The 23,584-nt window shown below is 34.2% G+C and overlaps 1 protein-coding gene across 1 annotated transcript in view; it reads right to left on the bottom strand.

Moving 5' to 3' along the window:
• Positions 1-23,584, bottom strand: part of LOC150093776 (nephrin-like) — a 200,110-nt gene that overhangs the window by 30,356 nt on the left and 146,170 nt on the right. The window contains exons 4-5 of the mRNA XM_090413068.1: positions 5,706-5,909; positions 1,996-2,292 (exon numbers count right to left, since the gene is read on the bottom strand). Of these exons, the coding sequence (XP_090269194.1) occupies positions 1,996-2,292; positions 5,706-5,909 (501 nt within the window). The remainder of the gene's footprint in view (positions 1-1,995; positions 2,293-5,705; positions 5,910-23,584) is intronic.

Genomic DNA, 23,584 nt, shown 5'->3' with positions numbered 1-23,584 from the left:
TCATTCTCAGTTATACAAGTCCTCATAAAGAATTTTTTTCTCTTCATTGACGGACAGACACACGCACATAAAGACTTTCACTTGCACTAAATCTCCCAATGGGAAAACGAAGAAAACGAATGCGCTTGTCCAAATTAAATCCCACTAAATATTACAGTAGAGAACAGAGATAGCGTACTAAACAATCAATATTTCATCTTGTATTCTAGTGACATATGGCAACACTGTGACTTCGAATAATTGATTGATTTTTTCTATTAGTTCAAGAAAAGTTCCTAGTTATGTGCTGATATAGGCTATATCATATATAGAATGTATAGGATGTATACAGCATTATTAAGAATATTACTCATCGATGAGCAACTTTAACGGTATTTGAATTCTAGTAAAATATTATAACTTCGTTTAGATAAAAATATCGATTTCATGTCTAAAGATGCGACTAGTTGTTATGATTTTAAATTTCTAAAATATAACTAAAAAAACTTTTATGATTAATTCCTAAATGAGCTGCTTTTTTATATATATTAGTCCCACTTTCAATGTCGAAAACGCTGCACTATACTAGTACAGTTCCAACTTCTAACTTAGTAAGTAAATACTGTAGTAGTTCATGCTGTAGAATGAAAATCATCTGCTGCCTAGGAATATGAGCTTCCTTTTAACAGTTTTAATTTAATGCTGTTTCCATTGTGCATTACTTTTTTAAAAAATAAATGTAACGTAAAGAATGGGTAATACAACAGGGCAAAGTTTTATGGAGAGGAAAATATTATAATAAAATAGTTTATAAAGAAAAAAAAGCTTCAGATTGAAGACACGCACTTGCATTTGAAAATAATTCTTGATTTTTATTTATTCATTCGAGCAAGAAGAATGCAATGAAAAATATCATCTATTTAGCTGTTTCCATTTCACTAAGCAACTCCCTAAGCTCATTAACAGAAACTTATTTTTTTTTATTTATCTTAAAAAAAACGTAATCCAAGAAAGGATCGCTAATGTGTTACTTTATTACTTCAATAAATGTAAAGAATTTCTTTCCTAATTTTTGACATCGGTGGAAGCCGCATGTTTTTTCGCTCCGATGATTCAGATAACTACCGATTTATTTCTCTTAGAGTAGAAAGAAAAAGAAGCCTTCTCGCAGACTCATCCTAGTGGAGTAACATCTGGCATAGCATCAGCGATATTCCGCAGATCACTGCAACATCTTTGCTTGTCACTATAGCCGAGTTCATTAATTCAGTGATATTTATAATTACTAATACATCTGGAGGTACATTCAGCTACAACCAACACTCATTACATGCTTATTATTATCGTATATATTTCTGTGGAGGAAGTTTTAATTAAAAAAAAAAGAACTTGTTTTGACATCTAACATTGTTATACAAACTAGTGTTTTTACATATATTGGATTACCGTATCTGATTTTTTTAAAAATGTCATTTTTTTAATAACAATGCCAAGCATAATATTAATAGAGCATGCGCATGCGTACAATACCGCTTTCCTGACAAAGAATCAAAATCGTAGTGAGTAAAATGCACAATAAATGAAAAGACAAATCTCTTTAACAATTACCTTTTCAACATTCATTATACTACATTTATGAACTCAACAACTAGTTGAAAGAAATACAAATAAAAAACTTAAAACAATTAGCACCATACCATTGAAAATTACATAATGTCTAAAACGAATTAGTCTGTCTAGCGCATGTCTCTTGTGGTCAAATAAATAAATATTTTAACGTGTATTTTTATTTATATGTTTTTTACCGGCAGAGGTCAGGCTAGACAGATTAATTAGTTTTAGACATTATGTCGTTTGCAGTGGTATGGTGCTTAATGATTACGTATATGTATATATTCCTGAAGTTATAACCAATATAAATAAATAAACTACATCATTTTAATTAACATATTAATAACTCAATAGACATTTGGGCTAACTAGAATTTATCATTACTTTCTATTATGATTCACTTACAATGAACACTAACAATTCTTTCGTCCTCAAGTGCGCTATCTGGAAACGATGGGTTTTCCGCTCGGCAAACAAATCGCTTTCCGTTATCTTCAGGTGTTGGAACAAAGGTTAGGGTGGTGAGGGTCAAATTGCCGTTATCAGAAACCACGTCATTTCCGCTGTGTAGTTTTTTGCTTCCTTTCCACCACGACATAATAGCTCTTGGACGGGATCCTGAAGACTCACATTCCAGCATCGCCTTCCTGCTGGCCGACAACGGATGTTGCGGACTTGTGATTCGCACATCTAGGGGTTTCACTGCAGAGGCGTTCGTTTGGTGAAAAAGAAAACGAAAAATAAAATAAATAAAAGGAAGAAATGCTATCTCAGAAAAACAAAATGCAGCATTAACAGAACTGTTAATGTTGATATATTGGCTATTTTTATTTTTTTTTATTAGGGTTTTATTTCTATTCAATTTATTTAAATTAAAAAAAAAACATTTAGTACTGAAATAAACTGTTCAGCTAATTTTATAATATGGCGGTGTTCATTTTTTATAAGTAATTTTAGCGAGACATTTAATCGAACATTTATTTTAACCAAACCATACACACTTTATTATTATTAAAATATTATTAATATCTCCCTATGTTTGCCGTTATATTATTTACATATCTTGAAACTGGGTTATTAGAACCCTCAAGGCGACCGATCATTTAGTTTAATCTGATTACTGATGTTAGTTGGATTAACAGAACGTTAAAATGCGAGTATCGCTTGGGAAAAAGCAGCTACTTAGCCTTTTTGGTACTCAGAGTAACAACATATATATATATATATATATATATATATATATATATATATACTCTTTAAGATACGTTGTTGTAACTAAACCATAACTTCGGTTTTTTTTTTTTTTTAGATTTCTTCTGGTTTTTATTTCATATCGTTTTAGTTCTATTCTTTTAAGAATTATCTTATATTTCATCCGCGTCATGGATAGGCAACTCCTTCAGATTAAGAACTAGATCAGATCGAACGTAATTTAACACCACTTGGCAAATAATTTGATTTCAGTAATCACATCTGATAATAAGAATTTTCCTTTTTTTTTTTTTTTCCACCGGTAAACACGAAAATAAACTGTACTTTTCTATCAGGGTTTCCATAAAATCCCATTTTCCCCTTTATTTGTTTTAGACATAAAATTCGCTTTTATCATATAATATTATTACCAAATCAATAATATTTTTGTTCCAAACATTACAAATTGTTCTCAAAGGTTACAATCCACCTGATTTATAATTCCTCACGTTTTGTTTTGTCCAGAATAGTCCTTTTGGAGTACAAACGAACTTTGCTTTTCTTCATCAGAAAACCGCTCTATTTCTTATATCCAAGATCAATATCATCTTGTAAACCAAGTGTCCAGCTGATTTTCTTAGGTTATTTATTTCACTCAATAGTGTGTTATTCCCATATATTATTCTTCATTCGACTCTTTTCTTTTCTTCTTCTTCTTCTTCTTATTATTATTATCAGTAGTAGTAGTAGTAATATTTATTTTATTCTTCTTGATTTTTTTTTTTTTTGACATTCGGAGGGAAAGAAGTAAAGCCCACTTTTGAAGAATGGCTGAAACGTCAGTATTCTTTACGGTTAAGGTGATGTCCAGCAGAACACCATTAGTACCAGAACAAAAACGTCTTACGAAATTTTAAAAAAATATATGTATTATTTAGAAAATAGCGATGAGTAGATATCCTTGGAAATTCTATTCTTGAAAAAGAGATTTAAATAACTTCTAACTCATCGAAAAATTCAAATCTAGAGTTTGACCATTAATTTCAAGCTGAGTTATCAAGTTATGTTCTTTCTGTTGGATTGGTGGATGCATATGTTTCATCCTTATCAGTACCATAATATCATAGGTCGTTCATTTCAACTTATTCTTGCTACAAGGATTACAAGAATTTGAAACTAGTAAGCTTTCACAGCTACTAATCGTACGTGAAGGCAAGTAATTTAGGGTTGTAGAATATCCGCAGATTTTCTATTAATACGAAGATCTTTTAAGATCTTTCCCGGTTATAAATATGAACGTGAATCTGATTCTCAACTGTTGTAGAATTCTATTTGAAAATTAACATGACATGAAGAAACAAGTATTTACTGAAAAAATACGCTTTGCAGTTCGATTTCCTAAATGTTCAAAATGGTGTTGTTAGCTGTTAATTCATTTCTTTTTAGCAATCCTGAGTTCACCAGAGGAAAATTTTGTGGACCGACGCGACCGATCCATCTATCGATTAGGGAATTGCTCATCCAGTGACTTATGCGAGCGACACCTCTACTAAAATATAGGAAGGGATGGGTGTGTCATTTCCTACTGGAAGTTACATGTGCAATTACGTTTGCAGAGGAATCTTCTTAAAGACGGTTGCCATGTTCTTTCTTAACAATTACATAAATATCACTGTTAGAAGTTGCGAGAAGACGTGTTCGTAGAATAAGTTCGTCATTAACAATAACACGCTACACATATACACAAAAAAATACGTTGAAACTTTTCTCCTATTTTGTGTGAGTTTTCTCGAGCTCTGCTGATTCAATCGCCAGTAAACAGCCTCATCGGTAAGCGGAGATAATCGAATAAACCAAAGACAGCAACCTCCTTCTCAGTTTCGTAATGAATTCGTTGGATGCAGTCCTTCATCATGTCGCTTATCCAAGACTCTTAAAAGCAATTTTCTTGGTTATTTAAACAGCGAGTGGGGTTAATCACGTTATCTTTCTGTGGTGGCACTAACTGTAGGTGGTAGTTGGTGAACATACCTGAATCTGCAATTCTTTGTCTAGAAATCACTGCTCTATTTACCAATAACAGTCGTATTGGTGTTACAAAACTAACAAACAAAATTCATATTTGCTTAATCTTTATTGGAAAAATGTAAATGAGTATTAGCAGTTATTTTTATTAATGATGTAAGTCTTAGTATTACACATCGCACAGTTTGACGCCTTAAATGCCAACATTGTGCTGGCATGTCTATGAAAACGTCCACAATTGCTCTCGCAAGATATGAAGTTATATTTCAAATGCTCCATAATCGTTTAGAATTGGATCCGTGGTCGTATGAAGGAAAATGGTCTTCTGAGTTAATATCCTAATGGGCTGACACAAGATTTCTTAAAACCCTAGATAATTTTACTTTCATTTTTTTAGGAAAGAAATCCATTCCAGTCCTACCATATCATAAAATACTGTTATATAATGTAAATAGGAAGATAATAAAGGAAACAATTCGTATGAATTAAAGATTCAAAAAAATGAAGAAAAAAAAATCCTAACATTGATATACGTTGGGTGCAATACTGACTAAAAAATAATTTGTCAAAATACTTCTAACAAAATTCTTCTAATTTACAGTGGTATACTTGTAATGAATTTAGATTGTGGTTGACAAGAGAACTTCCTGTAATGTTTTTATTTATTAAAATTTCTTAGAAATATCTTCATGTGATGTCCACTCTGCAAGTTTTTTCTTTTGTAGGAATTACAGTAGTGTGATCGATAACAAGTTTGGCGCACCACTAAGAGCATTTGAAGCCCAGCTACTGCATTAAGGAGAACCAAATATCTAAAATTACAGTTCGAAATACTGTCGTAACTTTTAAATATATCAACATTTGTTTATTCAATACTTGTACACCCTTCAGATACTTACAGTTCATTTCTAGGGTTATGGTGCTCGACGTGGGCACAGTGAGGTTAGTGTTTGATGCCTGACAAGTGAATACAGCCATTAGATCTCCCCTTTGTAAGAGGGGGATGAACAGTTCATTGCGTACAATACCCTGAGTTGTGTGTAAATAGCTGTCGTCCAGCAGTAAGGAGGCTCGCCACCACGTCACTGATGGCGATGGAACACCTGGAATTAAATTTCATTATTTTTATCGATCACCTAATTAGCCTTTATCTGCAATATTTAATTATATATTACTGTTCTTGGATTACTTTTATTGCTTGTTTTACAGTCGTTTCTTTACTATGTATATTTATTCTATATTCAAATTTACTACTACAAAAATTAATTTTATTATCACTTTCTCAAATTTTTGAATTAAAAACATTAAATTTAAATAAATAAAAGCAATACATCCGCTAAGGAAATTAAAAATAAATTAAAAAATTAAATTAAAAATGAATTTAAATAATTGAAGTAAAAATCAGATTTGAATTAAAAAAAATAAAAGCCTCAATTTTTAAAAAACACTAGATAGTTAATTTTTTTTTAAAAATTAAAAAATAGAAGATTTTTAAAAAGATTAAAAATAAGAGATTTTTAAAAAGATTAAAACTTGAATTTTAAAATAATAAAAATTAATTAAAAATTAAATATTTAAAACAAATAAAAAACAGAATTTTCAAAAATAAATAAAAATTGAATTTTCAAAAACAAGAATCGAATTTCAAATTTTAATTTAATTAATGAAATTTAATACTGAAATTAAATTAAATTAAAGTATTAATAATTTAATTAAAAATTAATTTAATTTTCAAAATTAAAAATTAATTTAAAATAAAAAGTGAATTTCAAAAAAATTTCCAATTAAATTTTTAAAATTCTTCATAATAGTATTTCCTTACTTACGACTACCACTTACTACATAAATTACTATCTACATACAGATACAAGGGGATGGTTTGGACAGTTTTGATAAACACCTAGAACAAAAATGATATGAAAGCAACTGATGTAACCACAAGAAAGAACAGACAAGAATTCAAGAATTAAGTGATCTTCATAACTCTCTACTAGTATGCTCTTTCTTGTTATATCAGTTGCTTTAATATCCTATATATATATAGATTTTTTTTTATTATTTAACTTGTTAAAATAAACATTTACACGATAGGTAACAAGGACTATTTATATATTATAAGTATATAAGTGTATATATTACAGAGAAAGAAACATTTTCCTTTCGGGTGTGCAATAGAGAATGCAATAAATGAATTCAAAATTTACAGTTCAGTTTCAGTCTTAGTTATCTTTCAGATGAAGCACATTGTCGTCGCCAATCCAGAAGAGGGTACCAGTTGGATTCCACTCCTCTATGAATTTCGCGACAGTTCTTGTTTCTTTGAAGTACTCAAGTTCCAATAAAATCCTGCTTTTTAGTTTCCGACGGCGGATGTACATGAGGGTTTGTGCAGTTTCAGTGATGGATGGGTGCTGGTTATTTCTTGTCTGTTTTAGGTAGAACCTGTAGATGACGGCCTTAGCGCAGATGAAGAGGAAATTGCATGTTCTGTGTCTGTTTTTCTTTTGTGTGGACTAAATTCCAGTAGTCTTCTTGGCTGTGTGAGTAGTTACAGGTGCTAGAGGCAGTATTCAGGGGCATAGGTGATTATCACTTTGTTTGCGGGACAGGTCATATATATATGTTCCAAGGTACCTGAAACGTCACAGAATAGACACAGATCCGTTTCTCTTAGCTGAAATTTGTAGAGCTTTGAAGGACTTGGCAAGATGTTATGCCATAGTCTCCACTGTATGTCGGAATCTGATTTGGCACACTTCGATTTATATGGCAGATCCCACTGAAAACTGAGTGGCATATGCAGCTTTGTAGATGAGAGGGTTAAGGATGAATATAAGAAGGCCGAGGTTGGAGAAATTGACACCAGGAAGTGGTATATTTTCTTGTAGTTGGAGGGAAGAATTGGAAGTGAGGCTTCAGATTGTACAAGATGAAATGTCGGCCCCGAGCAGTTTCTAGAAGGAATACGGATTTCCTGAGGTGTAGCGATATCTGGATAGGCTTTTATAATGGAGGCTTGCAGCTGTTGATATTGCTTTTCAGTTTTGGGGGTTCTTCATTGGTAGGCTTGTGAATGCTTTCCACTTTAGGGTATGGGTTAGGAGGTCCCCTGACTCTTATTCCTGCCCAGTTCCATGTAGGGAAAAGAAAGGGCTGGCAAGTTGTGAGACTTCTTATGTTTCTGTTCGAAAAAAGTGGTTCTGTTAGTACAGCTGACTCTGTTGATCCTGTAAGTGTGTGATGCAGGCCTGTGTTTTTCCACCGCTGTACAGCATCTTTGTAAAAATGAGGTAGTTTAAGAGGAGATGGTGCAGGACTGGCCATTCGGAGGATTGTGGAAAGTGTAAGTCCTCTGGTGGATGATTTCGTGATGTAATCGAAGGTTTGTAGAGCTTTGAAGGACTTGGCAAGATGCTATGCCATAGTCTCCACTGTATGTCGGAATATGGTTTGGCACACTTCGATTTATATCGCAGATCTCACATAAGTGTGATTGCATTGAAGTGTCTTTATGAGGAGGATTATCCTGAAGGATCTAATCTTGTTTTCAAGGGAAATCAGACCTTGACCTCCCTTGCTGAGTGGCTTGCAGAGTTGAGGGTATGTTGTCCAGTGAGTTTTGGTCCAGAGGAAACGTTTGATTTCCTTTTGAATGTGGTGGAGAAATTCTTCAGGAGGTGTGAGTACTTTGAGGGTATGCCACAAGACACTCGCAGCCATCTGGTTAACCATTAGTACTCTTCCTCTAAGTGAAGACATGGAACGAACGCTGTTCCATTTACCTAGCACCGGTTTAAAACGGTTGTGCAGCTGTGTCCAGTTCAGTGTGTTATATATTTTGGTGTTGCCAAGGTGCACACCTAAGTATCTTTGTCCTTCGCTTGACCAGGTACGTTTTTGCAGAATTTAATTTGGCCCCTGAGGCTTGTGCATATAGTCTGTGTGCTTCCTCGGTTACTGTCATTTCTTCTTCATTTCGGACTATTACAGTGACGTCATCGGCATATGCTGATAGGGCAATTTTTTGATGTGGCTCTATTATGCAAGTTCGTTTGGAGATGATGGTGTCGTGTACTCTTTTTAAGAAGGGTTCTATGGCCAGTGCCGAGAGAGGACATCCTTGCTTAATTCCTCGAGAGTATGACAAAGTGCGAGTGAGCCTGTTGTTGAATTTTAAACAGAAGTGTACACACAGTTATTCAATTTAGTCAGAGAATCTCGCAGACTTGTAGCGGATTTATTTAGAAGTATAACATCATCCGCATAAAGCAAAGCGCTGACATTAACATATAGATAGATATTCATTTTATTATCACTTTCTCAAATTTTTGAATTAAAAGCATTAAATTTAAATTTAAATATATATATATATATATATATATATAAAATACTTTATATATATATATATATAAAGATTTATATATATATATATATATATATATATATATATACACACACACACACATACACACACATACACGCAGTCAATCATGTCCTTTTGTATATATATTTTTATGAGTACTTCTAAATCAGCATACAACTTCTCAAAGACGCCATTATACCTCGCAATGCGCTTTTGTGGAGTTGTATGTAAGCTGATTTAGAAGTACTCATAAAAGTGTATACAAAAGCTCTTGTGGTTGACTATTGCACAGCATCTTTGGAATCGACGTATTATTCCATTACTTGTTGTTGTTAGCGTATAGAAGCATCCAAGATACCATTATTGGCATTTGAATCCGAGACAGTCAGAAGTTACTACTTCCTAGCCGGAGACTATTGCAGAGCTACCATCATTCCCAGGAGCGTTCTATGTCTGTAGATTTGCGTGTATAAAAGGGTAGAAAGAAATCGAAGAATCTAGGTCTTTCCGAACAAAAGGATTCGTCTATATCGACTGAGCTAAGAAGGCTCATTCTATGGCTTAATTACCGTATTTTCCCAGGAAAGAAAATAAGTCTTCGCTAAAAGAAAAACACCACTTTAGTTTCCTTTGACTTTTGTATATAACAGTCGATTTTCTTTCTTTCTTTCTTTTTTTGTTATATATTTTAAAAAAAACTGCTGTAAGTTCTGGTTTCGAAATAACTCATTCCGAAATAAAGATCTCATGAGATCTGAAATATTCATATTTCAGATCTATAATTTATAATTTATGTTAAAATTATTAATTATGCTTACATAATGAAATTAATACATTGCAGAAATTCTTGAATTACTAATAAACAAATGGATCTTCATCATCATCATCATCATCATCATCAAATTCCTGATGTATACCCCTCAAGGGGTGTACAGGATATGATAGTACTACATGAAAAATTTACATCATTACTAACTTCCTATCTACAATTTTCCTCCAAATCAGTCTGTTACCTCTCAAGACTCCAACATTATCCGATCTTATATTTCTATCTTCTAAGACACTTTTCAGTATCAATCCGCCTATACATTGGTCTTCCTCTGGGTCATCTTCCTGTCAACCTGGCAGGGAACACTTGTTTTGCTAATCCTTTCTCTCCCATTCTGTTTAAGTGACCATACCACCTGAGATTAGCTCTGCTAACGCATTCCTGGATGCTGACAATATCAAGTTCTTTCCTAATATCCTCGTTTTTAATATGCTATTGCCATTGATGCCATCTGTTCACCCCTCTAATGTTTCTCAGGACTCTCATATCTGCGGTCTGAAGTCTTTGGTCAAGTGTTTTATTTCTAACCCAGCATTCATATCCATAAGTTAAAATTGGTTTGAACACTGTCTTGTATATACAGCTAATTTAGTGTTCCGACTAATTTCTCTCTCATTCCATATGAATTTATTCAATTGACTTCCCACCCTACTAGCTTTGCTGATTCTGCTGTCTATTTCTATATTTAATTTACCATCTTCACTAAAAATCGTGCCTAAGTAGCTGAAATGTTTTACTTGTTCCACAAGTTCTCCATTCACAACACAGTTGACATTTTCAATGATTCTGCCTATTTTCTTTGTCTTTGTCTTTTTATTGCTGACCTTCATACCATATCTGTTACAACAGCAATTGAATTTAGTCAGAGAATCTTGGAGACTTGTAGCAGATTTATTTCGAAGTATAACATCATCCGCATAAAGTAAAGAACCGAGAAACAAATGGATATCTGTCTATATTAGTGTGTGTGTGTGTGTGTGTGTGTGTGTGTGTGTGTGTGTGTGTGTGTGTGTGTAAATAAGCATTCTTTATAATGATTTATTTATAATTTCGTGCTAATGTAATTACATATTAGCATATTTTGCAGTTATTTTAATTCATTTACCATTTAGTTTTTTTAAATATTACTTGGTTTGTTTTGCGCTTATTTATAAAATGCAAATTGTATTATTTTCTCCAGAACTTTCGGCATAACAATGATTAAAAAAAATGCTATAATAATACATCCGAAAACTCACTTTGCAATTGAGATAATTTATTTAGCAGCAACACGGTTGCACTGCAGAGGAATCTCTTTCGAAAAGTACGTTAATGTAAACATCGATAATCGATTAAGGTTGAAATGCCAAACGAGAAACTTGAAGAGATAAAAAAAAAATCATTGGAAAATTTCGTACTATCTACTTTCGTGTAGAGATTCATCTTTAATTCTTAATGTTAGATGCAATTAAGTTTTTTTGTTGTTGCTTGTTTTCTGTTCTAAAATATTCCGCGAGAGATTACTTCAGTGAAACATATTATGAAGCCAATTGAACATCCGAAATCAACTCTAAAATGCTGTGAAAAGCTGATTTATGAATGCATTCGTTGGCAAGATCGAACTCAAAAGTGTAGCAACACAAACGGGATGATAAGATGAACAGTATTTAAGCTTACAACACACATGTAAGAGTTTGTTTTCTTTGCTAGTTGCCGGGAAGAAAGTAGATTAATTCTATTCGTGTCGCAAAACAACATGCTAATGACTTCATGCATCAAAGTGAAGCTGGAATTTTAATTCCCTTTGTTCGAGTTCCAGCAGTGTCTCTTCGCCGCAAGTTAATTCTGGATACTCCCTAATGGTACGCGCCTGCTAACAGGGGTGGAATCACTCGAGAACTTACGTAAAAGAATTAGAAACTCAGGTGAAATACAGAAATCACCGAAAGTCTTTTTGGCCTTTCGCTCACAGTTCAACGAGGTGAGAGAAAAAGTACTCAATACGTCTTGGCTTTCTAAGCTCTTGTGTAACATGATATATTGTTTTTCAAGAAATCTGAATCTCCTTTTTTTTTCTCCTCATACATATTAAACTCATGCAAACAAGGAAGCAAAATTTTATTATTTTTTTTTAGACAGGATTTTATTTGATGCCGATAGAGTTATTAAGTCTTTGTTTACTTCTGATGTTTCCAGTAATGGAATACATAATCACATGACACTGCTTTTTTTAGGAGCCTTTTAATTCCTAATTTCATAGAATACGTTAGCGACTGACGTCTTATCAAAATATTGAGATCAAGTTGACAACCGTCTATTACAAAAATTGCCGAAAACTAACACATTCGCAAGAAAAGTTAGACATTTATAAAAATGCAATTTTTCTAACCTGATTTTGCCATTGAGCAATATTTTTAGACCTAATTTTTCTCAGAAATCTCAAGTCTGTGGTCAGTCTTCCATCAAGTGCTTTATTTCTATTCCAACCCTCATATCCATAACTTAAAACTGGTTTGAACACTGTCTTGTATACTGCTAGTTTAGAATTTTGGCTAATTTCTCTCTTATAATTCAACTGATTCTCGACCACCCCAGCTTTTCTTATTTTGTTGGATATTTTCAGATTTCACTTGCCATCTTCACTAAGACATATTTTACTTGTGCCATACGTTCCCATTGAGAATGCAGCTCAAGATTTCTATATGCCTGTCTATATTCATAGTTTTGCTCTTTTCATTGCTAATTTTCATGCCAAATGGATTACAGCTGTTATTCAATTTAGTTAGAGAATCCTGGAGACTTGCATTCGATTGTTTAGGAGTACAACATTATCTCCATAAAAGCAAAGAGCTAAGTTGTTTAATTCCACTTTCTTGAATAATGCGATCCATATACACTGAGTTATCTTTGCATTAGGAATGCAAGTTAACTTTGCATTGCGATTTACATATTCAGCGCGAATAATGAAGTACTACGTGATAATAATGTCACGTGCAGCTAAATTAATGGCACACCTGTCCTCTGTACATAATCAATAAACGTAGCTTTGGCCGTGTGCAGATAGTTGGGGGCCATGGAGGACAGGTGTCAGTATTTCGAAAAAAAGCTGCAGTTGTTGGTTGTTCCCATACTAATGAATTAAGGGTGTACCAGGACTGGATTAACCATGAACAGACATCCAGCAGAAGGGCTCACATTGCTTAGCCACGCGTGGTTGATCCTAGAGGTGTCACGCTGATATCTCAGCAATCACGCGCAGCAGTCACACGGCTCACCTACTAGTACAACTGATAGCCAGATTCCCATTTGGCGTAAACAGCATGAAGTCCTATCCCCTGGTTGCACAGTTGGGGTTCGACAGGCTGGTCTGGGGAGCTCTTTCCTGGCACGTCTTAGGTCCGTTGGCTATCATCCCTCAAACACTGAATGGCTAACGCTACAGGGACCTATTAGCCAACCATCTCCATCCATATTCTGCAGGTGGTCTACCCCGACCACAGTGCCATCTTTCAACAGGACAACGCACCTCGCTGTAAGGCTCGTACAACTACTGGGTGGTTGAAGGAAAACGACAATAAATCGCCATATTGCTTTGATCTTCACAATTCTCTGACTGTAACCTAATTGAACATGTGTGGGATAAGCTATGACGGGAGATAAGAACTGCTGATCCTCCACGGAATAAGCGTGATCTGATGGGATTGTTGCAACAGACATAGGTGGAGTTACGCATTGGAGGGTGTTTAACAACACCTTGTGCGTCTGCGAGCCGTGACTGCACAGAGGTGGGAGGGGGACCAATGTGTTATTAGATGGATGTTCCTAATGCAAAGCTAACTCCGTGTGTGTGTGTGTGTGTGTGTGTGTGTGTGTGAATAAGGATAGAGATAATGTGCGTCCTTGTCTCACACTGGATTTTACCGGTGTGAGACAAGGATGTGAGACAAACCATCTTCCTGTATTTCCTTCAGTTGTAACTGCTCATTTAAAACTTAAATATAGACTACACATTTCTGCTGTATATAATGTTCCATTGACTTCATGTAACTGTATTGTTTTGAAAAGCATTGTTTTGTATATATTCATATGGTTTCTTCTATATTGTTTTTGAATGTATGGATTTGAACACTGTCTTATATCAGGAAAGAGAACAAACACGAAACAAGATATTTGGTCTAATAAGCAAGATAGTGGTTTCACATCGCGCAGTGAAAGTCGTACCACTTAAAGCCTTAAACAAGCATCAACGTTCAGTGAGATTCGAACCCACAACACAGGCAGGAAAGAAGAGACTATCCACACATTCAGCCGGACTGGCTATATTCTTGTTTTTATTAGTATTTCAACCGATGCTTAAGGAAACATGTGATGATTTGGTATATAAAAGGCACTTGAAATCGATTAACGTGCTAAGATAAATATACATGAATAGCATCAGACTATGATTGTTTAAACTCATAAATTAATTTTTAGCACAATTACTATGTTTTTCCCTTTTATTCTGTTTGGAAATGATCTCATTACTTCAATTGCAGTTCGGAAATCATTTACATTTAGCCTAAATATTTCAAAAACAGATTTGAAGGAAAATATATCTCTAAAACTTGGCTGTCAACAATTGTTTCTTCCATCATATCCTTAAAATATCTCTACAGTCGGCAGTCGTGAGACAGAAGCTTCGAAAGACAGAATGTTGTACTTACAGACACACCAGGGATTTCATTTTTTTAAACTATACTCCTTCTGCATGCACCCACACTTCCAATTTGTGTCAAAATCCAACCGTTTGCCTTTCAAGTTTATCTTGAAAGGCAAAGGTTATCTTGAAGAAAGAGGGGAAAAAAGACCATACGAAAACATTAGTATGGAGGATAGCGAGCTATGGGATAACTGTTATTGTTCAAAAAGTTTGGGACTGATGTTGTCGTTTACAAATCACGTGATTATCGATGTATTTGAGGAAGTTCTTGTGAATTTCTGGCTACTCGTCAGATAGAATTTCCCCATCTAGAAATAGAAGTATTTGTTTATTTACTTATTTAATGCCATATGCACATGATTCCCCTTTCTGTACGATTCAACTCGATGAAGCCCCTCGATAATAACTTCAAAGGCGGCAGATCAATCACTATAGATGCGTCAGTCACTGTGCGATTCTGGTGCAGCTTCTTCATCAAGTTGCTCAAAGCGTTTGGCAGTGAACTTTTCAATGAGCAAGACTCTCTTTCGCTCATAGCAAAAAAAAAGTGGAAAGTAATGGAATAATTGTATATCGTGTAGATGATGATGATGTAGCATCATCATCATCATCTGGTGATAATTTGTGACACTCATGTCGTTATGTTACTCACAGTTTATTCACTAAATTTTGTCAGTCTGGCATTATTTCTTTTAGTTTCCTGTACATTACGACTTTGTGAAGATTTAAAAGGAAACAAATGAAACAAAACCTCGATTTTTTCTCCCCTCGAAACAGTCGTTTAAACACTCGCGATTTCCAGATATCCATAGCTTTGGCCATAATTAGCTTAGTTTCCTTATCTATAATTCCAAACTAACCAAACAACTGCATTTATCCATCTGGTAGAAGAGTGCAGAGTGTTTCGTCGCCCGAATTCGGATTCCAATCCCATATTTGGATTTTGTTTTTTACATTACTAGCTAGTCGCAGCAAATTTGAACAACAGATAGTTCAACAGAGGGATGTATTTTCGTCATACGTGTTTATTTTATTAATGGATGAGTTAAAAAGTGTCCATAATCTGAAGACGTTTTTTTCAGAAAACGGCCAGAACACCGTCGCATGTGCTTTAATTACTTTACTATTTTTTTGTTTCCTTTTCTTCTTTAAATTTGGTTTTACCAAATTTTAGACATTATAATTTTAAATTCAGAATGTATAGTTCAATTCTATTGATCAATTTATTTGTTTACTTTTTATATTCATGTTTTATTTTAGGCCATTAAACGTACGTTTAATGTATGTAAATAATGTAATATTTAAGTTCACATAAGTGAGTTTCATTCTCAACACTTTTCTCATATTGGACGTTTCGATTCATCCAATTCAGCTGCAAATATTTTATTATCCCTACCAAGCATGTTCTTTTAATTATCCTTCATATCCTTTAGTTGCAAGCTGGGTAGTTCCACCACCCAATACATCATTACTGCTATTACAGGAGCAACACGAAACTAAGTTTCAGAAAATTTCTGTATTAACAAATTTTCCAGTTAATTTGGAATTGTGAAGTAAAAGAAATCAAAAAAGTCAACAAAACAACGGGAAGCTGACATTCTATAACTTATTATGAATTTCATTTCATTTATTATGAAAATCAAAATAAATAAAAGGCTTCGATTGTAGTTTTATGAAAGTCTGCTTTACAGAGGGCTAAATGCAACAGTGGCTCTCAGAGGGGAATTTTTAACTTTGGCAGCGATAAGTAGTGTTAAAGATTGAAAAACGTTGCCGATGTCCATTTGCTGAATGTTTAAGTGTCAAAATGATTATTAGAACCAATTTGCTTTCGAAGAGACCAAATTAAGATTTATCCCTAAAAGAATTAGGGAGATGGTTTATATCAAACATATCAAAAATTGTTCCATAGCTTTGCTTATTATTGCAGGTTACTCAGTAGTAATATGATGAGGTACGATTATATTCACGCGATATCCTCATAGGTACTTGGGTAGCTTTTTTTTTTTTTTTTTTTTGAAGATACCGTAACAAACACGTGACACTTTATCACTTCATGTCGAATGATGTACTTTCCAGAGCATCTCATCTATTTATAATTTCTTAGAGAGAACCCTTAAAGTACACTTAAGAGGTTTCTGTAAGAAAAGATTGTTTGCTGGTTCAATGGAAGTGCATTTAACAGAGATGGTGTATTGTAATTTCTTAAGGTGCTTGCCTTGGGTGTTATTGTAGCCCCTGGAAATGTATTGCTTTGTGTGTTGAACGAGGTAAGTTGTTTTTCGTGTTGCTGTGTTATTCTTCTTCGTCGTAGTGCTGTAGCATTACCATGTAATGTCGTAAAGAAGGAATATTTAGGATCTTCTGTCACTGGACTTCTTTCTTATAGCTGTGGAGAGTTGCTACAATTGTAATTTGTCCTTCGTACAACTCTCTTTCTCTCTCTCTCTCTCTCTCTCCCAGGTTATCGAGTTGTATCGCGCGTCTATTCCGCATCAATCACGCCATAACGGATTATTGCTTCACACAAACATTTGAATATCACATTTGTGATGTTTGATGGAACTATGCCTCTAATATTAAAGAGTTTCGTTGTGATAATGCTTAATTTCTTTTGAAGGTAGTTAATATAATCCACTTCGCATGGTGATCTATGTGGTTAAGACATTTTTATCATTGTAACCTGTGTTATAGCAAGACATTTTCCTAAAAGGACCAAGCGGCGCTCTTAACATTAAGTTTTGAAAATTTGTTGGCAGCAAAACTCCACGTTCATCATTCATCCAAAGATCAGTGCGATCTCTACTGACGAGTATGGGCGAAAGTGTAGGAGAATGACAGAGAACTCACTAACATTTTGTGGTCGTCATTTTGAGATGGTATCATTGTGTGTGTGTGTGTTAGGTATTAAAAAAGATCCTCAAGTTCCTCACGTCTTCGCTGGGAATCGAACCTGGGATACTCCTTCCCCAGGCATATGGTTGCGAAGCGCAAAGCCACTAGGCTAACCGCGCGGACAATAATAATAATAAAAATAATGCATAGAAAAAGTTCCTCCTTACGGTGACTAAAATCGAATGTATAAACCAGCCTTTCTTCTGCCAGTCTAACGTCACACATGTCACGAGTTATAAGCTAACCTTTTCTACTATATAATTCATTAATCTGGATGGCGTATCTTTCAGATTAATCGAAATCTTCTGAATGTAATATAACTAGACGTGAATCTTTGCTGAGTTTTGGCTCGTATCGAGTTCAGTCCGCACTGAAAGAGAACCTACCGAGATCGCTACTATAGTCAACGGCTACATTTTGATATTAGTAAACCATTCAAGGTTCAAATTTTATATCAAATAGAAAACAATTTGTTTACATAGGATTAAATATTATTGTTCTTTCTTTTAGTAATTTATTATTAAAGTATTAAAAGAACTTATTTATATATTATTAAAGATTTTATTATTAAACTGTTTTGGCCCTTTCCTTAATAAGTAAAACGTTCATTCCATGAATTTATGAAGGCCCTTAATAGAATTCTGTAACAGAAATATCAATCGTTATCAAAGTTAAACGCTGAAATAAATAAATAAGTTCCGTCGTTATTTGACAGCTGTTTCGAAAATTAAGCAATTTAAAACGTACTTTTAATTTTTAGGACATTCAAAAAAGAAAAAAACTATTTTCATTTAATTACGAAAGAAAAACAGCAAATGATTGACATTGAATTGAATAATAGGCAATTCCCTATTGCATCTGCATTTGCCATTACAATGAACATAACACAAACTAACAGAAACTGACATCGAACAAAAAAAAGTCTGATTTAAATCATGATCATTGTCTTCAAAGAAATTCGGTAATAAATGTCATCTATAGGGGTAAAACGTCAAAATCATATTGTACGTGTATTCACCAAAACGACATCTTTTGAGTGAATGCACATGTTTGCATTTTATATTGATTTACGTTCGAGGCTTAATTTCTGCAAGAGATGCTCGAGTATCGCGTGTCACCATAATTGAAAGACTTAGTTAGGGAATGCGTTATTGGCCTGGGCAGTCATATGCGAAGTAAATGACTGTTCTGCTTCAAAACTGGATACTTGGTGTTCAGTCATTCAAAGCGAACAGAAAGATAACTCCAAGAGATCGCCAGAGCATTGTCTGTCAGTTGTGTATGTTGTTATTATTACACTGATTCTTTTCCAGGAACAAAAACCAGAGTTTCAGGATATATATCAGGGAAGAATTCTCTATGCTTGCTGCGCAAGCTCATTACTTGAGAAAGAACTAATATTTATTTGCTAATAAATGCATGCATTTATAATCATTCCATTTCGGCTTTTATTTTTGTAGACAGAAGACGTCTTAAGCTTGCTTGGCAATAATTGAGCTTTGCGTTGTGTATCGAAGGCCGATGCTTGCTCGTCTAGTCAAAGCTACCTTGGCTTGCTCGGTTGTAGGAGCGTCCAGGTCCTCGCTGCGGCACTGTGGTTTCATGCGCGCGCATAATCATTTCCTCTCCTTTCACGTCGTCTTAAACACAGGCCATACGCAGTCAAAGTAGCTCTAGCCAGTGAGCTTCAGCCAGCCTTTACAAGTGTGCGTGTTGCTTGGGAAAATTAAGTTACAACCAACTTTTTATGACGATGTTATTGACCAGTTCATAAAAAAGAACCGTAGGTTAGAATTTGTATTCAAGTAGCTAAACAAGTAGAATATCATTTGTAAAATAAATGTTGTATTTGTACGATTAATCGTACATAAATTTCTAAATATATAGTTTTAAATGGTCAGTAATTCATTATTCCGACTTCAATCGCACCTCTCACTCCCTGAATGATGACAAGAGCAAACTTGAATTTCAAGACCTATATATACCCGTAAACCAGTACAAGTCTAGGCAACTCATGGTAAAGTTGGAATAAGCTCTGATCACTACTCTTGATATTTACCCTTAATGCAAAGCCCATCTCCTTGAGGAGATGTATGATGCTATGCATTAAAGGCAAGAGCCACTACCCAGACCGGTTTCGACCTTTATTGAGGTCTCATCAGTAGGAGCCAGGCTTAGAAATACCAAGGTTAAGTAATACAGAGCTTATACGTATTTTACCAAAACAAGTCCAAAAGGTGCTTTGACCTTATTAAATAAAAATCTCAGGATGAGAGATAGGTGTAGAAAGTTTTTTAAATGGAGTAAAACCAGGAAATAGCTTGGCATCTTTAACATATATTATACCCAAGGTAAAAAACTTTCTACATCTATCTCTCATCCTGAGATTTTTATTTAATAAGGTCAAAGCACCTTTTTGTAACTTGTTTTGGTAAAATACTTATAAGCTCTGTATTACTTAACCTTGGTATGGTATTTCCTAGCCTGGCTCCCACTGATGAGACCTCAATAAAGGTCGAAACCGGTCTGGGTAGTGGCCCCTTGCCTTTAATACATAGCATCATACATCTCTTCAAGGAGATGGGCTTTGCATTAAGGGTAAATATTAAGAATAGTGATCAGAGCTTATTCCAATTTTACCACGAGTTGACTTCCAATACGTGCAGGCGCAAACTTGACTTATTTGTCTGTTTGCTTACTTGGGAAAATGGAGTAAAAACCAGGTTTAAAATAGCTTGGTATCTTTAACATATATAAAGCTCTATCATCTTGGTGTGAGAAAGCTAGTTGTGTTTTAGGTGGTAAAATATGGAATTTACTTCACCTTTGACATGAGTTGCCTCGGTATTGCCTGTACATGGATAAGACTAAAATTTGGCTAGTAAAAAGTGCTTTCAGATAATGTCTTCAAAGTAAATAAATATGTTAATCGAGGTTAATACTATTATATTTTGAATTAATAACGAAATAAGTAACCTAACCCGATTCTATTATCAATTAATAATAAAATCAATTATAATATACTTAAATATTTTCGCTAAAACCGGAATCTTGTTAATAGAAGTGACAATAACAAGACAGATTTAAAAAGTATTTTGTTTTATTTTCAATTCGCTCAGTTAATTAATTTAGCTTGGTATTTCGTTAGATGCACAATGGAGAATACATTCTTGTGATAATGAAGAGGTACTTGCTAAATTATAATGCTGATAGATTCTTGAGTAGGTTCTTATCCGTCATGTAAATCCCAATGATGGGACTTGTAGTTTATTGATATTGATAAGAAGTTAGCATTTAAGTATCCAGAGATTCCTTTTCTCACACGTATTTTTCTATGGAAAGATCGATGGGACAACTAACCAAGGGAAAATTGGACTTACAACTTACATTTCATTTTAAGTTGAAGGCGAATTTATTAAGGAAGTTATCTTAATTAGCACTGAGAATACTTCTGTAAGAGCCAGTGTTATTAAAGGGTGTGAAATCAATCGTTTCATAACAACTGCTAGGCGAAAACAAACGGTAGATGGCGTTGACAGCGCAACGCTTGTAAAATTTCTCGTGTTGCCAAGCGAAGCTAGTTATTTGTGTTTCTATGTATGTAAAAGGTTATTCGACGATAGTGCAGGTGCATTTTTATGGTAATGATTTTGTTCCAATTTTTTTTTCCACTTTTTCTACGCAGACTCGTTATTTCTTATTGTTGTTGACTTGTTTGTAGCTTTGTCGCAATTCCGAGTTTGGAGCAAACGTCTGTTTAGCTGCACAGAGGTAAATGAGAGAATACGTTTTGACACTTTTTTCCCCTCTGAGTTTACTAAGTCGATTTTTTTTTAAATTCCTTAACAAAATACGTAGCTTATAAGTTTTTTTTTTTCCAGTTGAAATAGGAAATGTCATCTCATTTTTTTCAACGAAGATAAAAATTCTTTCAGCAGTTACAGCAATGAATAAATAAAACATGGACCACATCCCTGCACCTTAGCTGAATATAAGGAATAAAAGTGATCCACCTTTTCAAAATTCATTTACTTGTGTAGGTGTCTTAATTATGAATCACAAATAATAGGAAAAATGGTTATGAAAAAGGCTGAAATAATGTTTAACCTCAATTGCTGTTTTTCTTTATCTTGAGGGCATTTCTTTTTATTCAAAGAATTTCTAAAATACATTTTTAGGGGGGGGGGGTAACTCCTGTCATACGTGATTTCGTTTTTTACGGTTTCATTATTACAATACATAAAGACTATCGCTGTTTCCTATTGCAGGTATGGAAGCTTCTGCGCATGCGCCTTGTTTCCTACTCCCCCCCCCCCCCTTAAGTCGCTGTGCTTGGTGTCCATTTTATGTACTTACTGCCTTATCGGTCTGTGCAGTATGTCCGTATTTATTAAAAAACTTCTGCATCTTTTGAAGACGCGTTGTATACGAGTCCTCAACTTCAGCACGCACATCAATCTTGAAAGATCGGCATTAACCCTGTTTGGGAACGTAACTTCTATTATCCCATGTTTCAAGCTTTCCATTTTAAATTAAAATGGAATTTGAAAAATTTTCGATATACGCAGCGGTTTTCGAGAACTCCATCCACTCGTATAAGGAGACTTGCTCCTATTCTTGCCACAAAACAATGAACTATGTGTGTTTATGAAGTAAAACTGACAAAAGAAGTAATCCTAGAAAAAAAAAAAGAACTAAAGCCTGCTTGCAAAAGCCACACATAAACAAGTTTTTTGACACCTGTTGAAATATCAAGTATTCTATAATACCCGATATCCCCTATTTTGAAATGACGCTTGGCGTGGCCACGAACTGAGAACCAAAACAAACGGGAAAACTAGGTCGAAATGAAATCCAGGCTTTGTTCTATAGATAGTCGAGAGCGATTAAAGATATGAGGAATACAGTCATGGATAACAAAGTTGAAAAATACAGGTAAAAAAAAAAAAAAAGTTTAAAAATACGGAAAACGACAAAAAGAATGTCTACTCAATCGGAAGCTACAACAAGAATAATTCCTAGCAGGCATTGGGGAAGAGATTAAAGGAGTTAATAGTTCCACTCTAGTCAGGTAGGCCTTTATAGACGAGAAACAGTGGCATTCATCATCATGCGAACTTCCTCTATAGACATTTTAGAACGTGGAACTGACGCGTATGTGCCTCATGACCTCTGTAGTAATCATGCCGCGAATGTCTGGCTATTGTTATTATTTAAATATCAAAGCATGGAATATTATTGCGATATCATTGCTGCGAAAATGGCGCCAAATCGCAGCAGTTGGAAGATAAATATCTGAGAAGTAGATGATGCAGCTAAGGTATTGCAACAGCTGCGCGCAGTTCAATCGACCTGCTTTTGTACAATATTCTTATTGAGATTAATTTTAATGGGTTCGTTTTAAAGACAGCGGAAGTTTATTACATTTTATTAAGTTCAAGTGTAGTCGCCGACTGGAGGAACTTCTAAGTCTATCTTCGACGGATTGTTCCCGAGTTAGTTAATCTCTGGTACGGACAAGCGGGTTTTTTCTCCTGGAAACTCGGGTTTTTCGTCCTGTAAACTCAAGAACATCGACATTACTTTTTCAAACAGTGGCATATCCGGTTAAATAGATAATATGGATATCCATTCATGACAATTAATAATAAAAAAATAATAAAAAAAATAATAAAAAAATTAATAAAAAAAAGGATAAAATATTTTTCAAACGACTATTGATATTTTTGTATTATTTTAGCAGTTTACTTCTTAAAATTTCATCTGATGTAATATTAGTCTGAAATTCGATACTTTTCAGCTAAGATAATTAGCTAAAATTTAGCTAAGATAATTTATGTAAGATAATTTGCATCGTGTAAGATAATTTATGACAGAAAAACGGAGAAAAATCACTAATGATAATTTGAAATTTAAATAAATAAATTTGAATTAAATAAGTCTAGAATTAAAGTATATACTTCATTGCACTTTCATTACAGATAAAACTTTTGGTAGAATACTAATGGGACTT

The sequence above is a fragment of the Typopeltis vanoorti genome, chromosome 23 (genome assembly GCF_054136105.1).
Source record: "Typopeltis vanoorti isolate ZY-2024b chromosome 23, IOZ_Tvanoo_1.0, whole genome shotgun sequence".
NCBI classification, from domain to species: domain Eukaryota; kingdom Metazoa; phylum Arthropoda; class Arachnida; order Uropygi; family Thelyphonidae; genus Typopeltis; species Typopeltis vanoorti.
The sequence above is the reverse complement of the archived record's forward strand: the minus strand, read 5'-3'. Positions and strand labels throughout refer to the sequence as shown.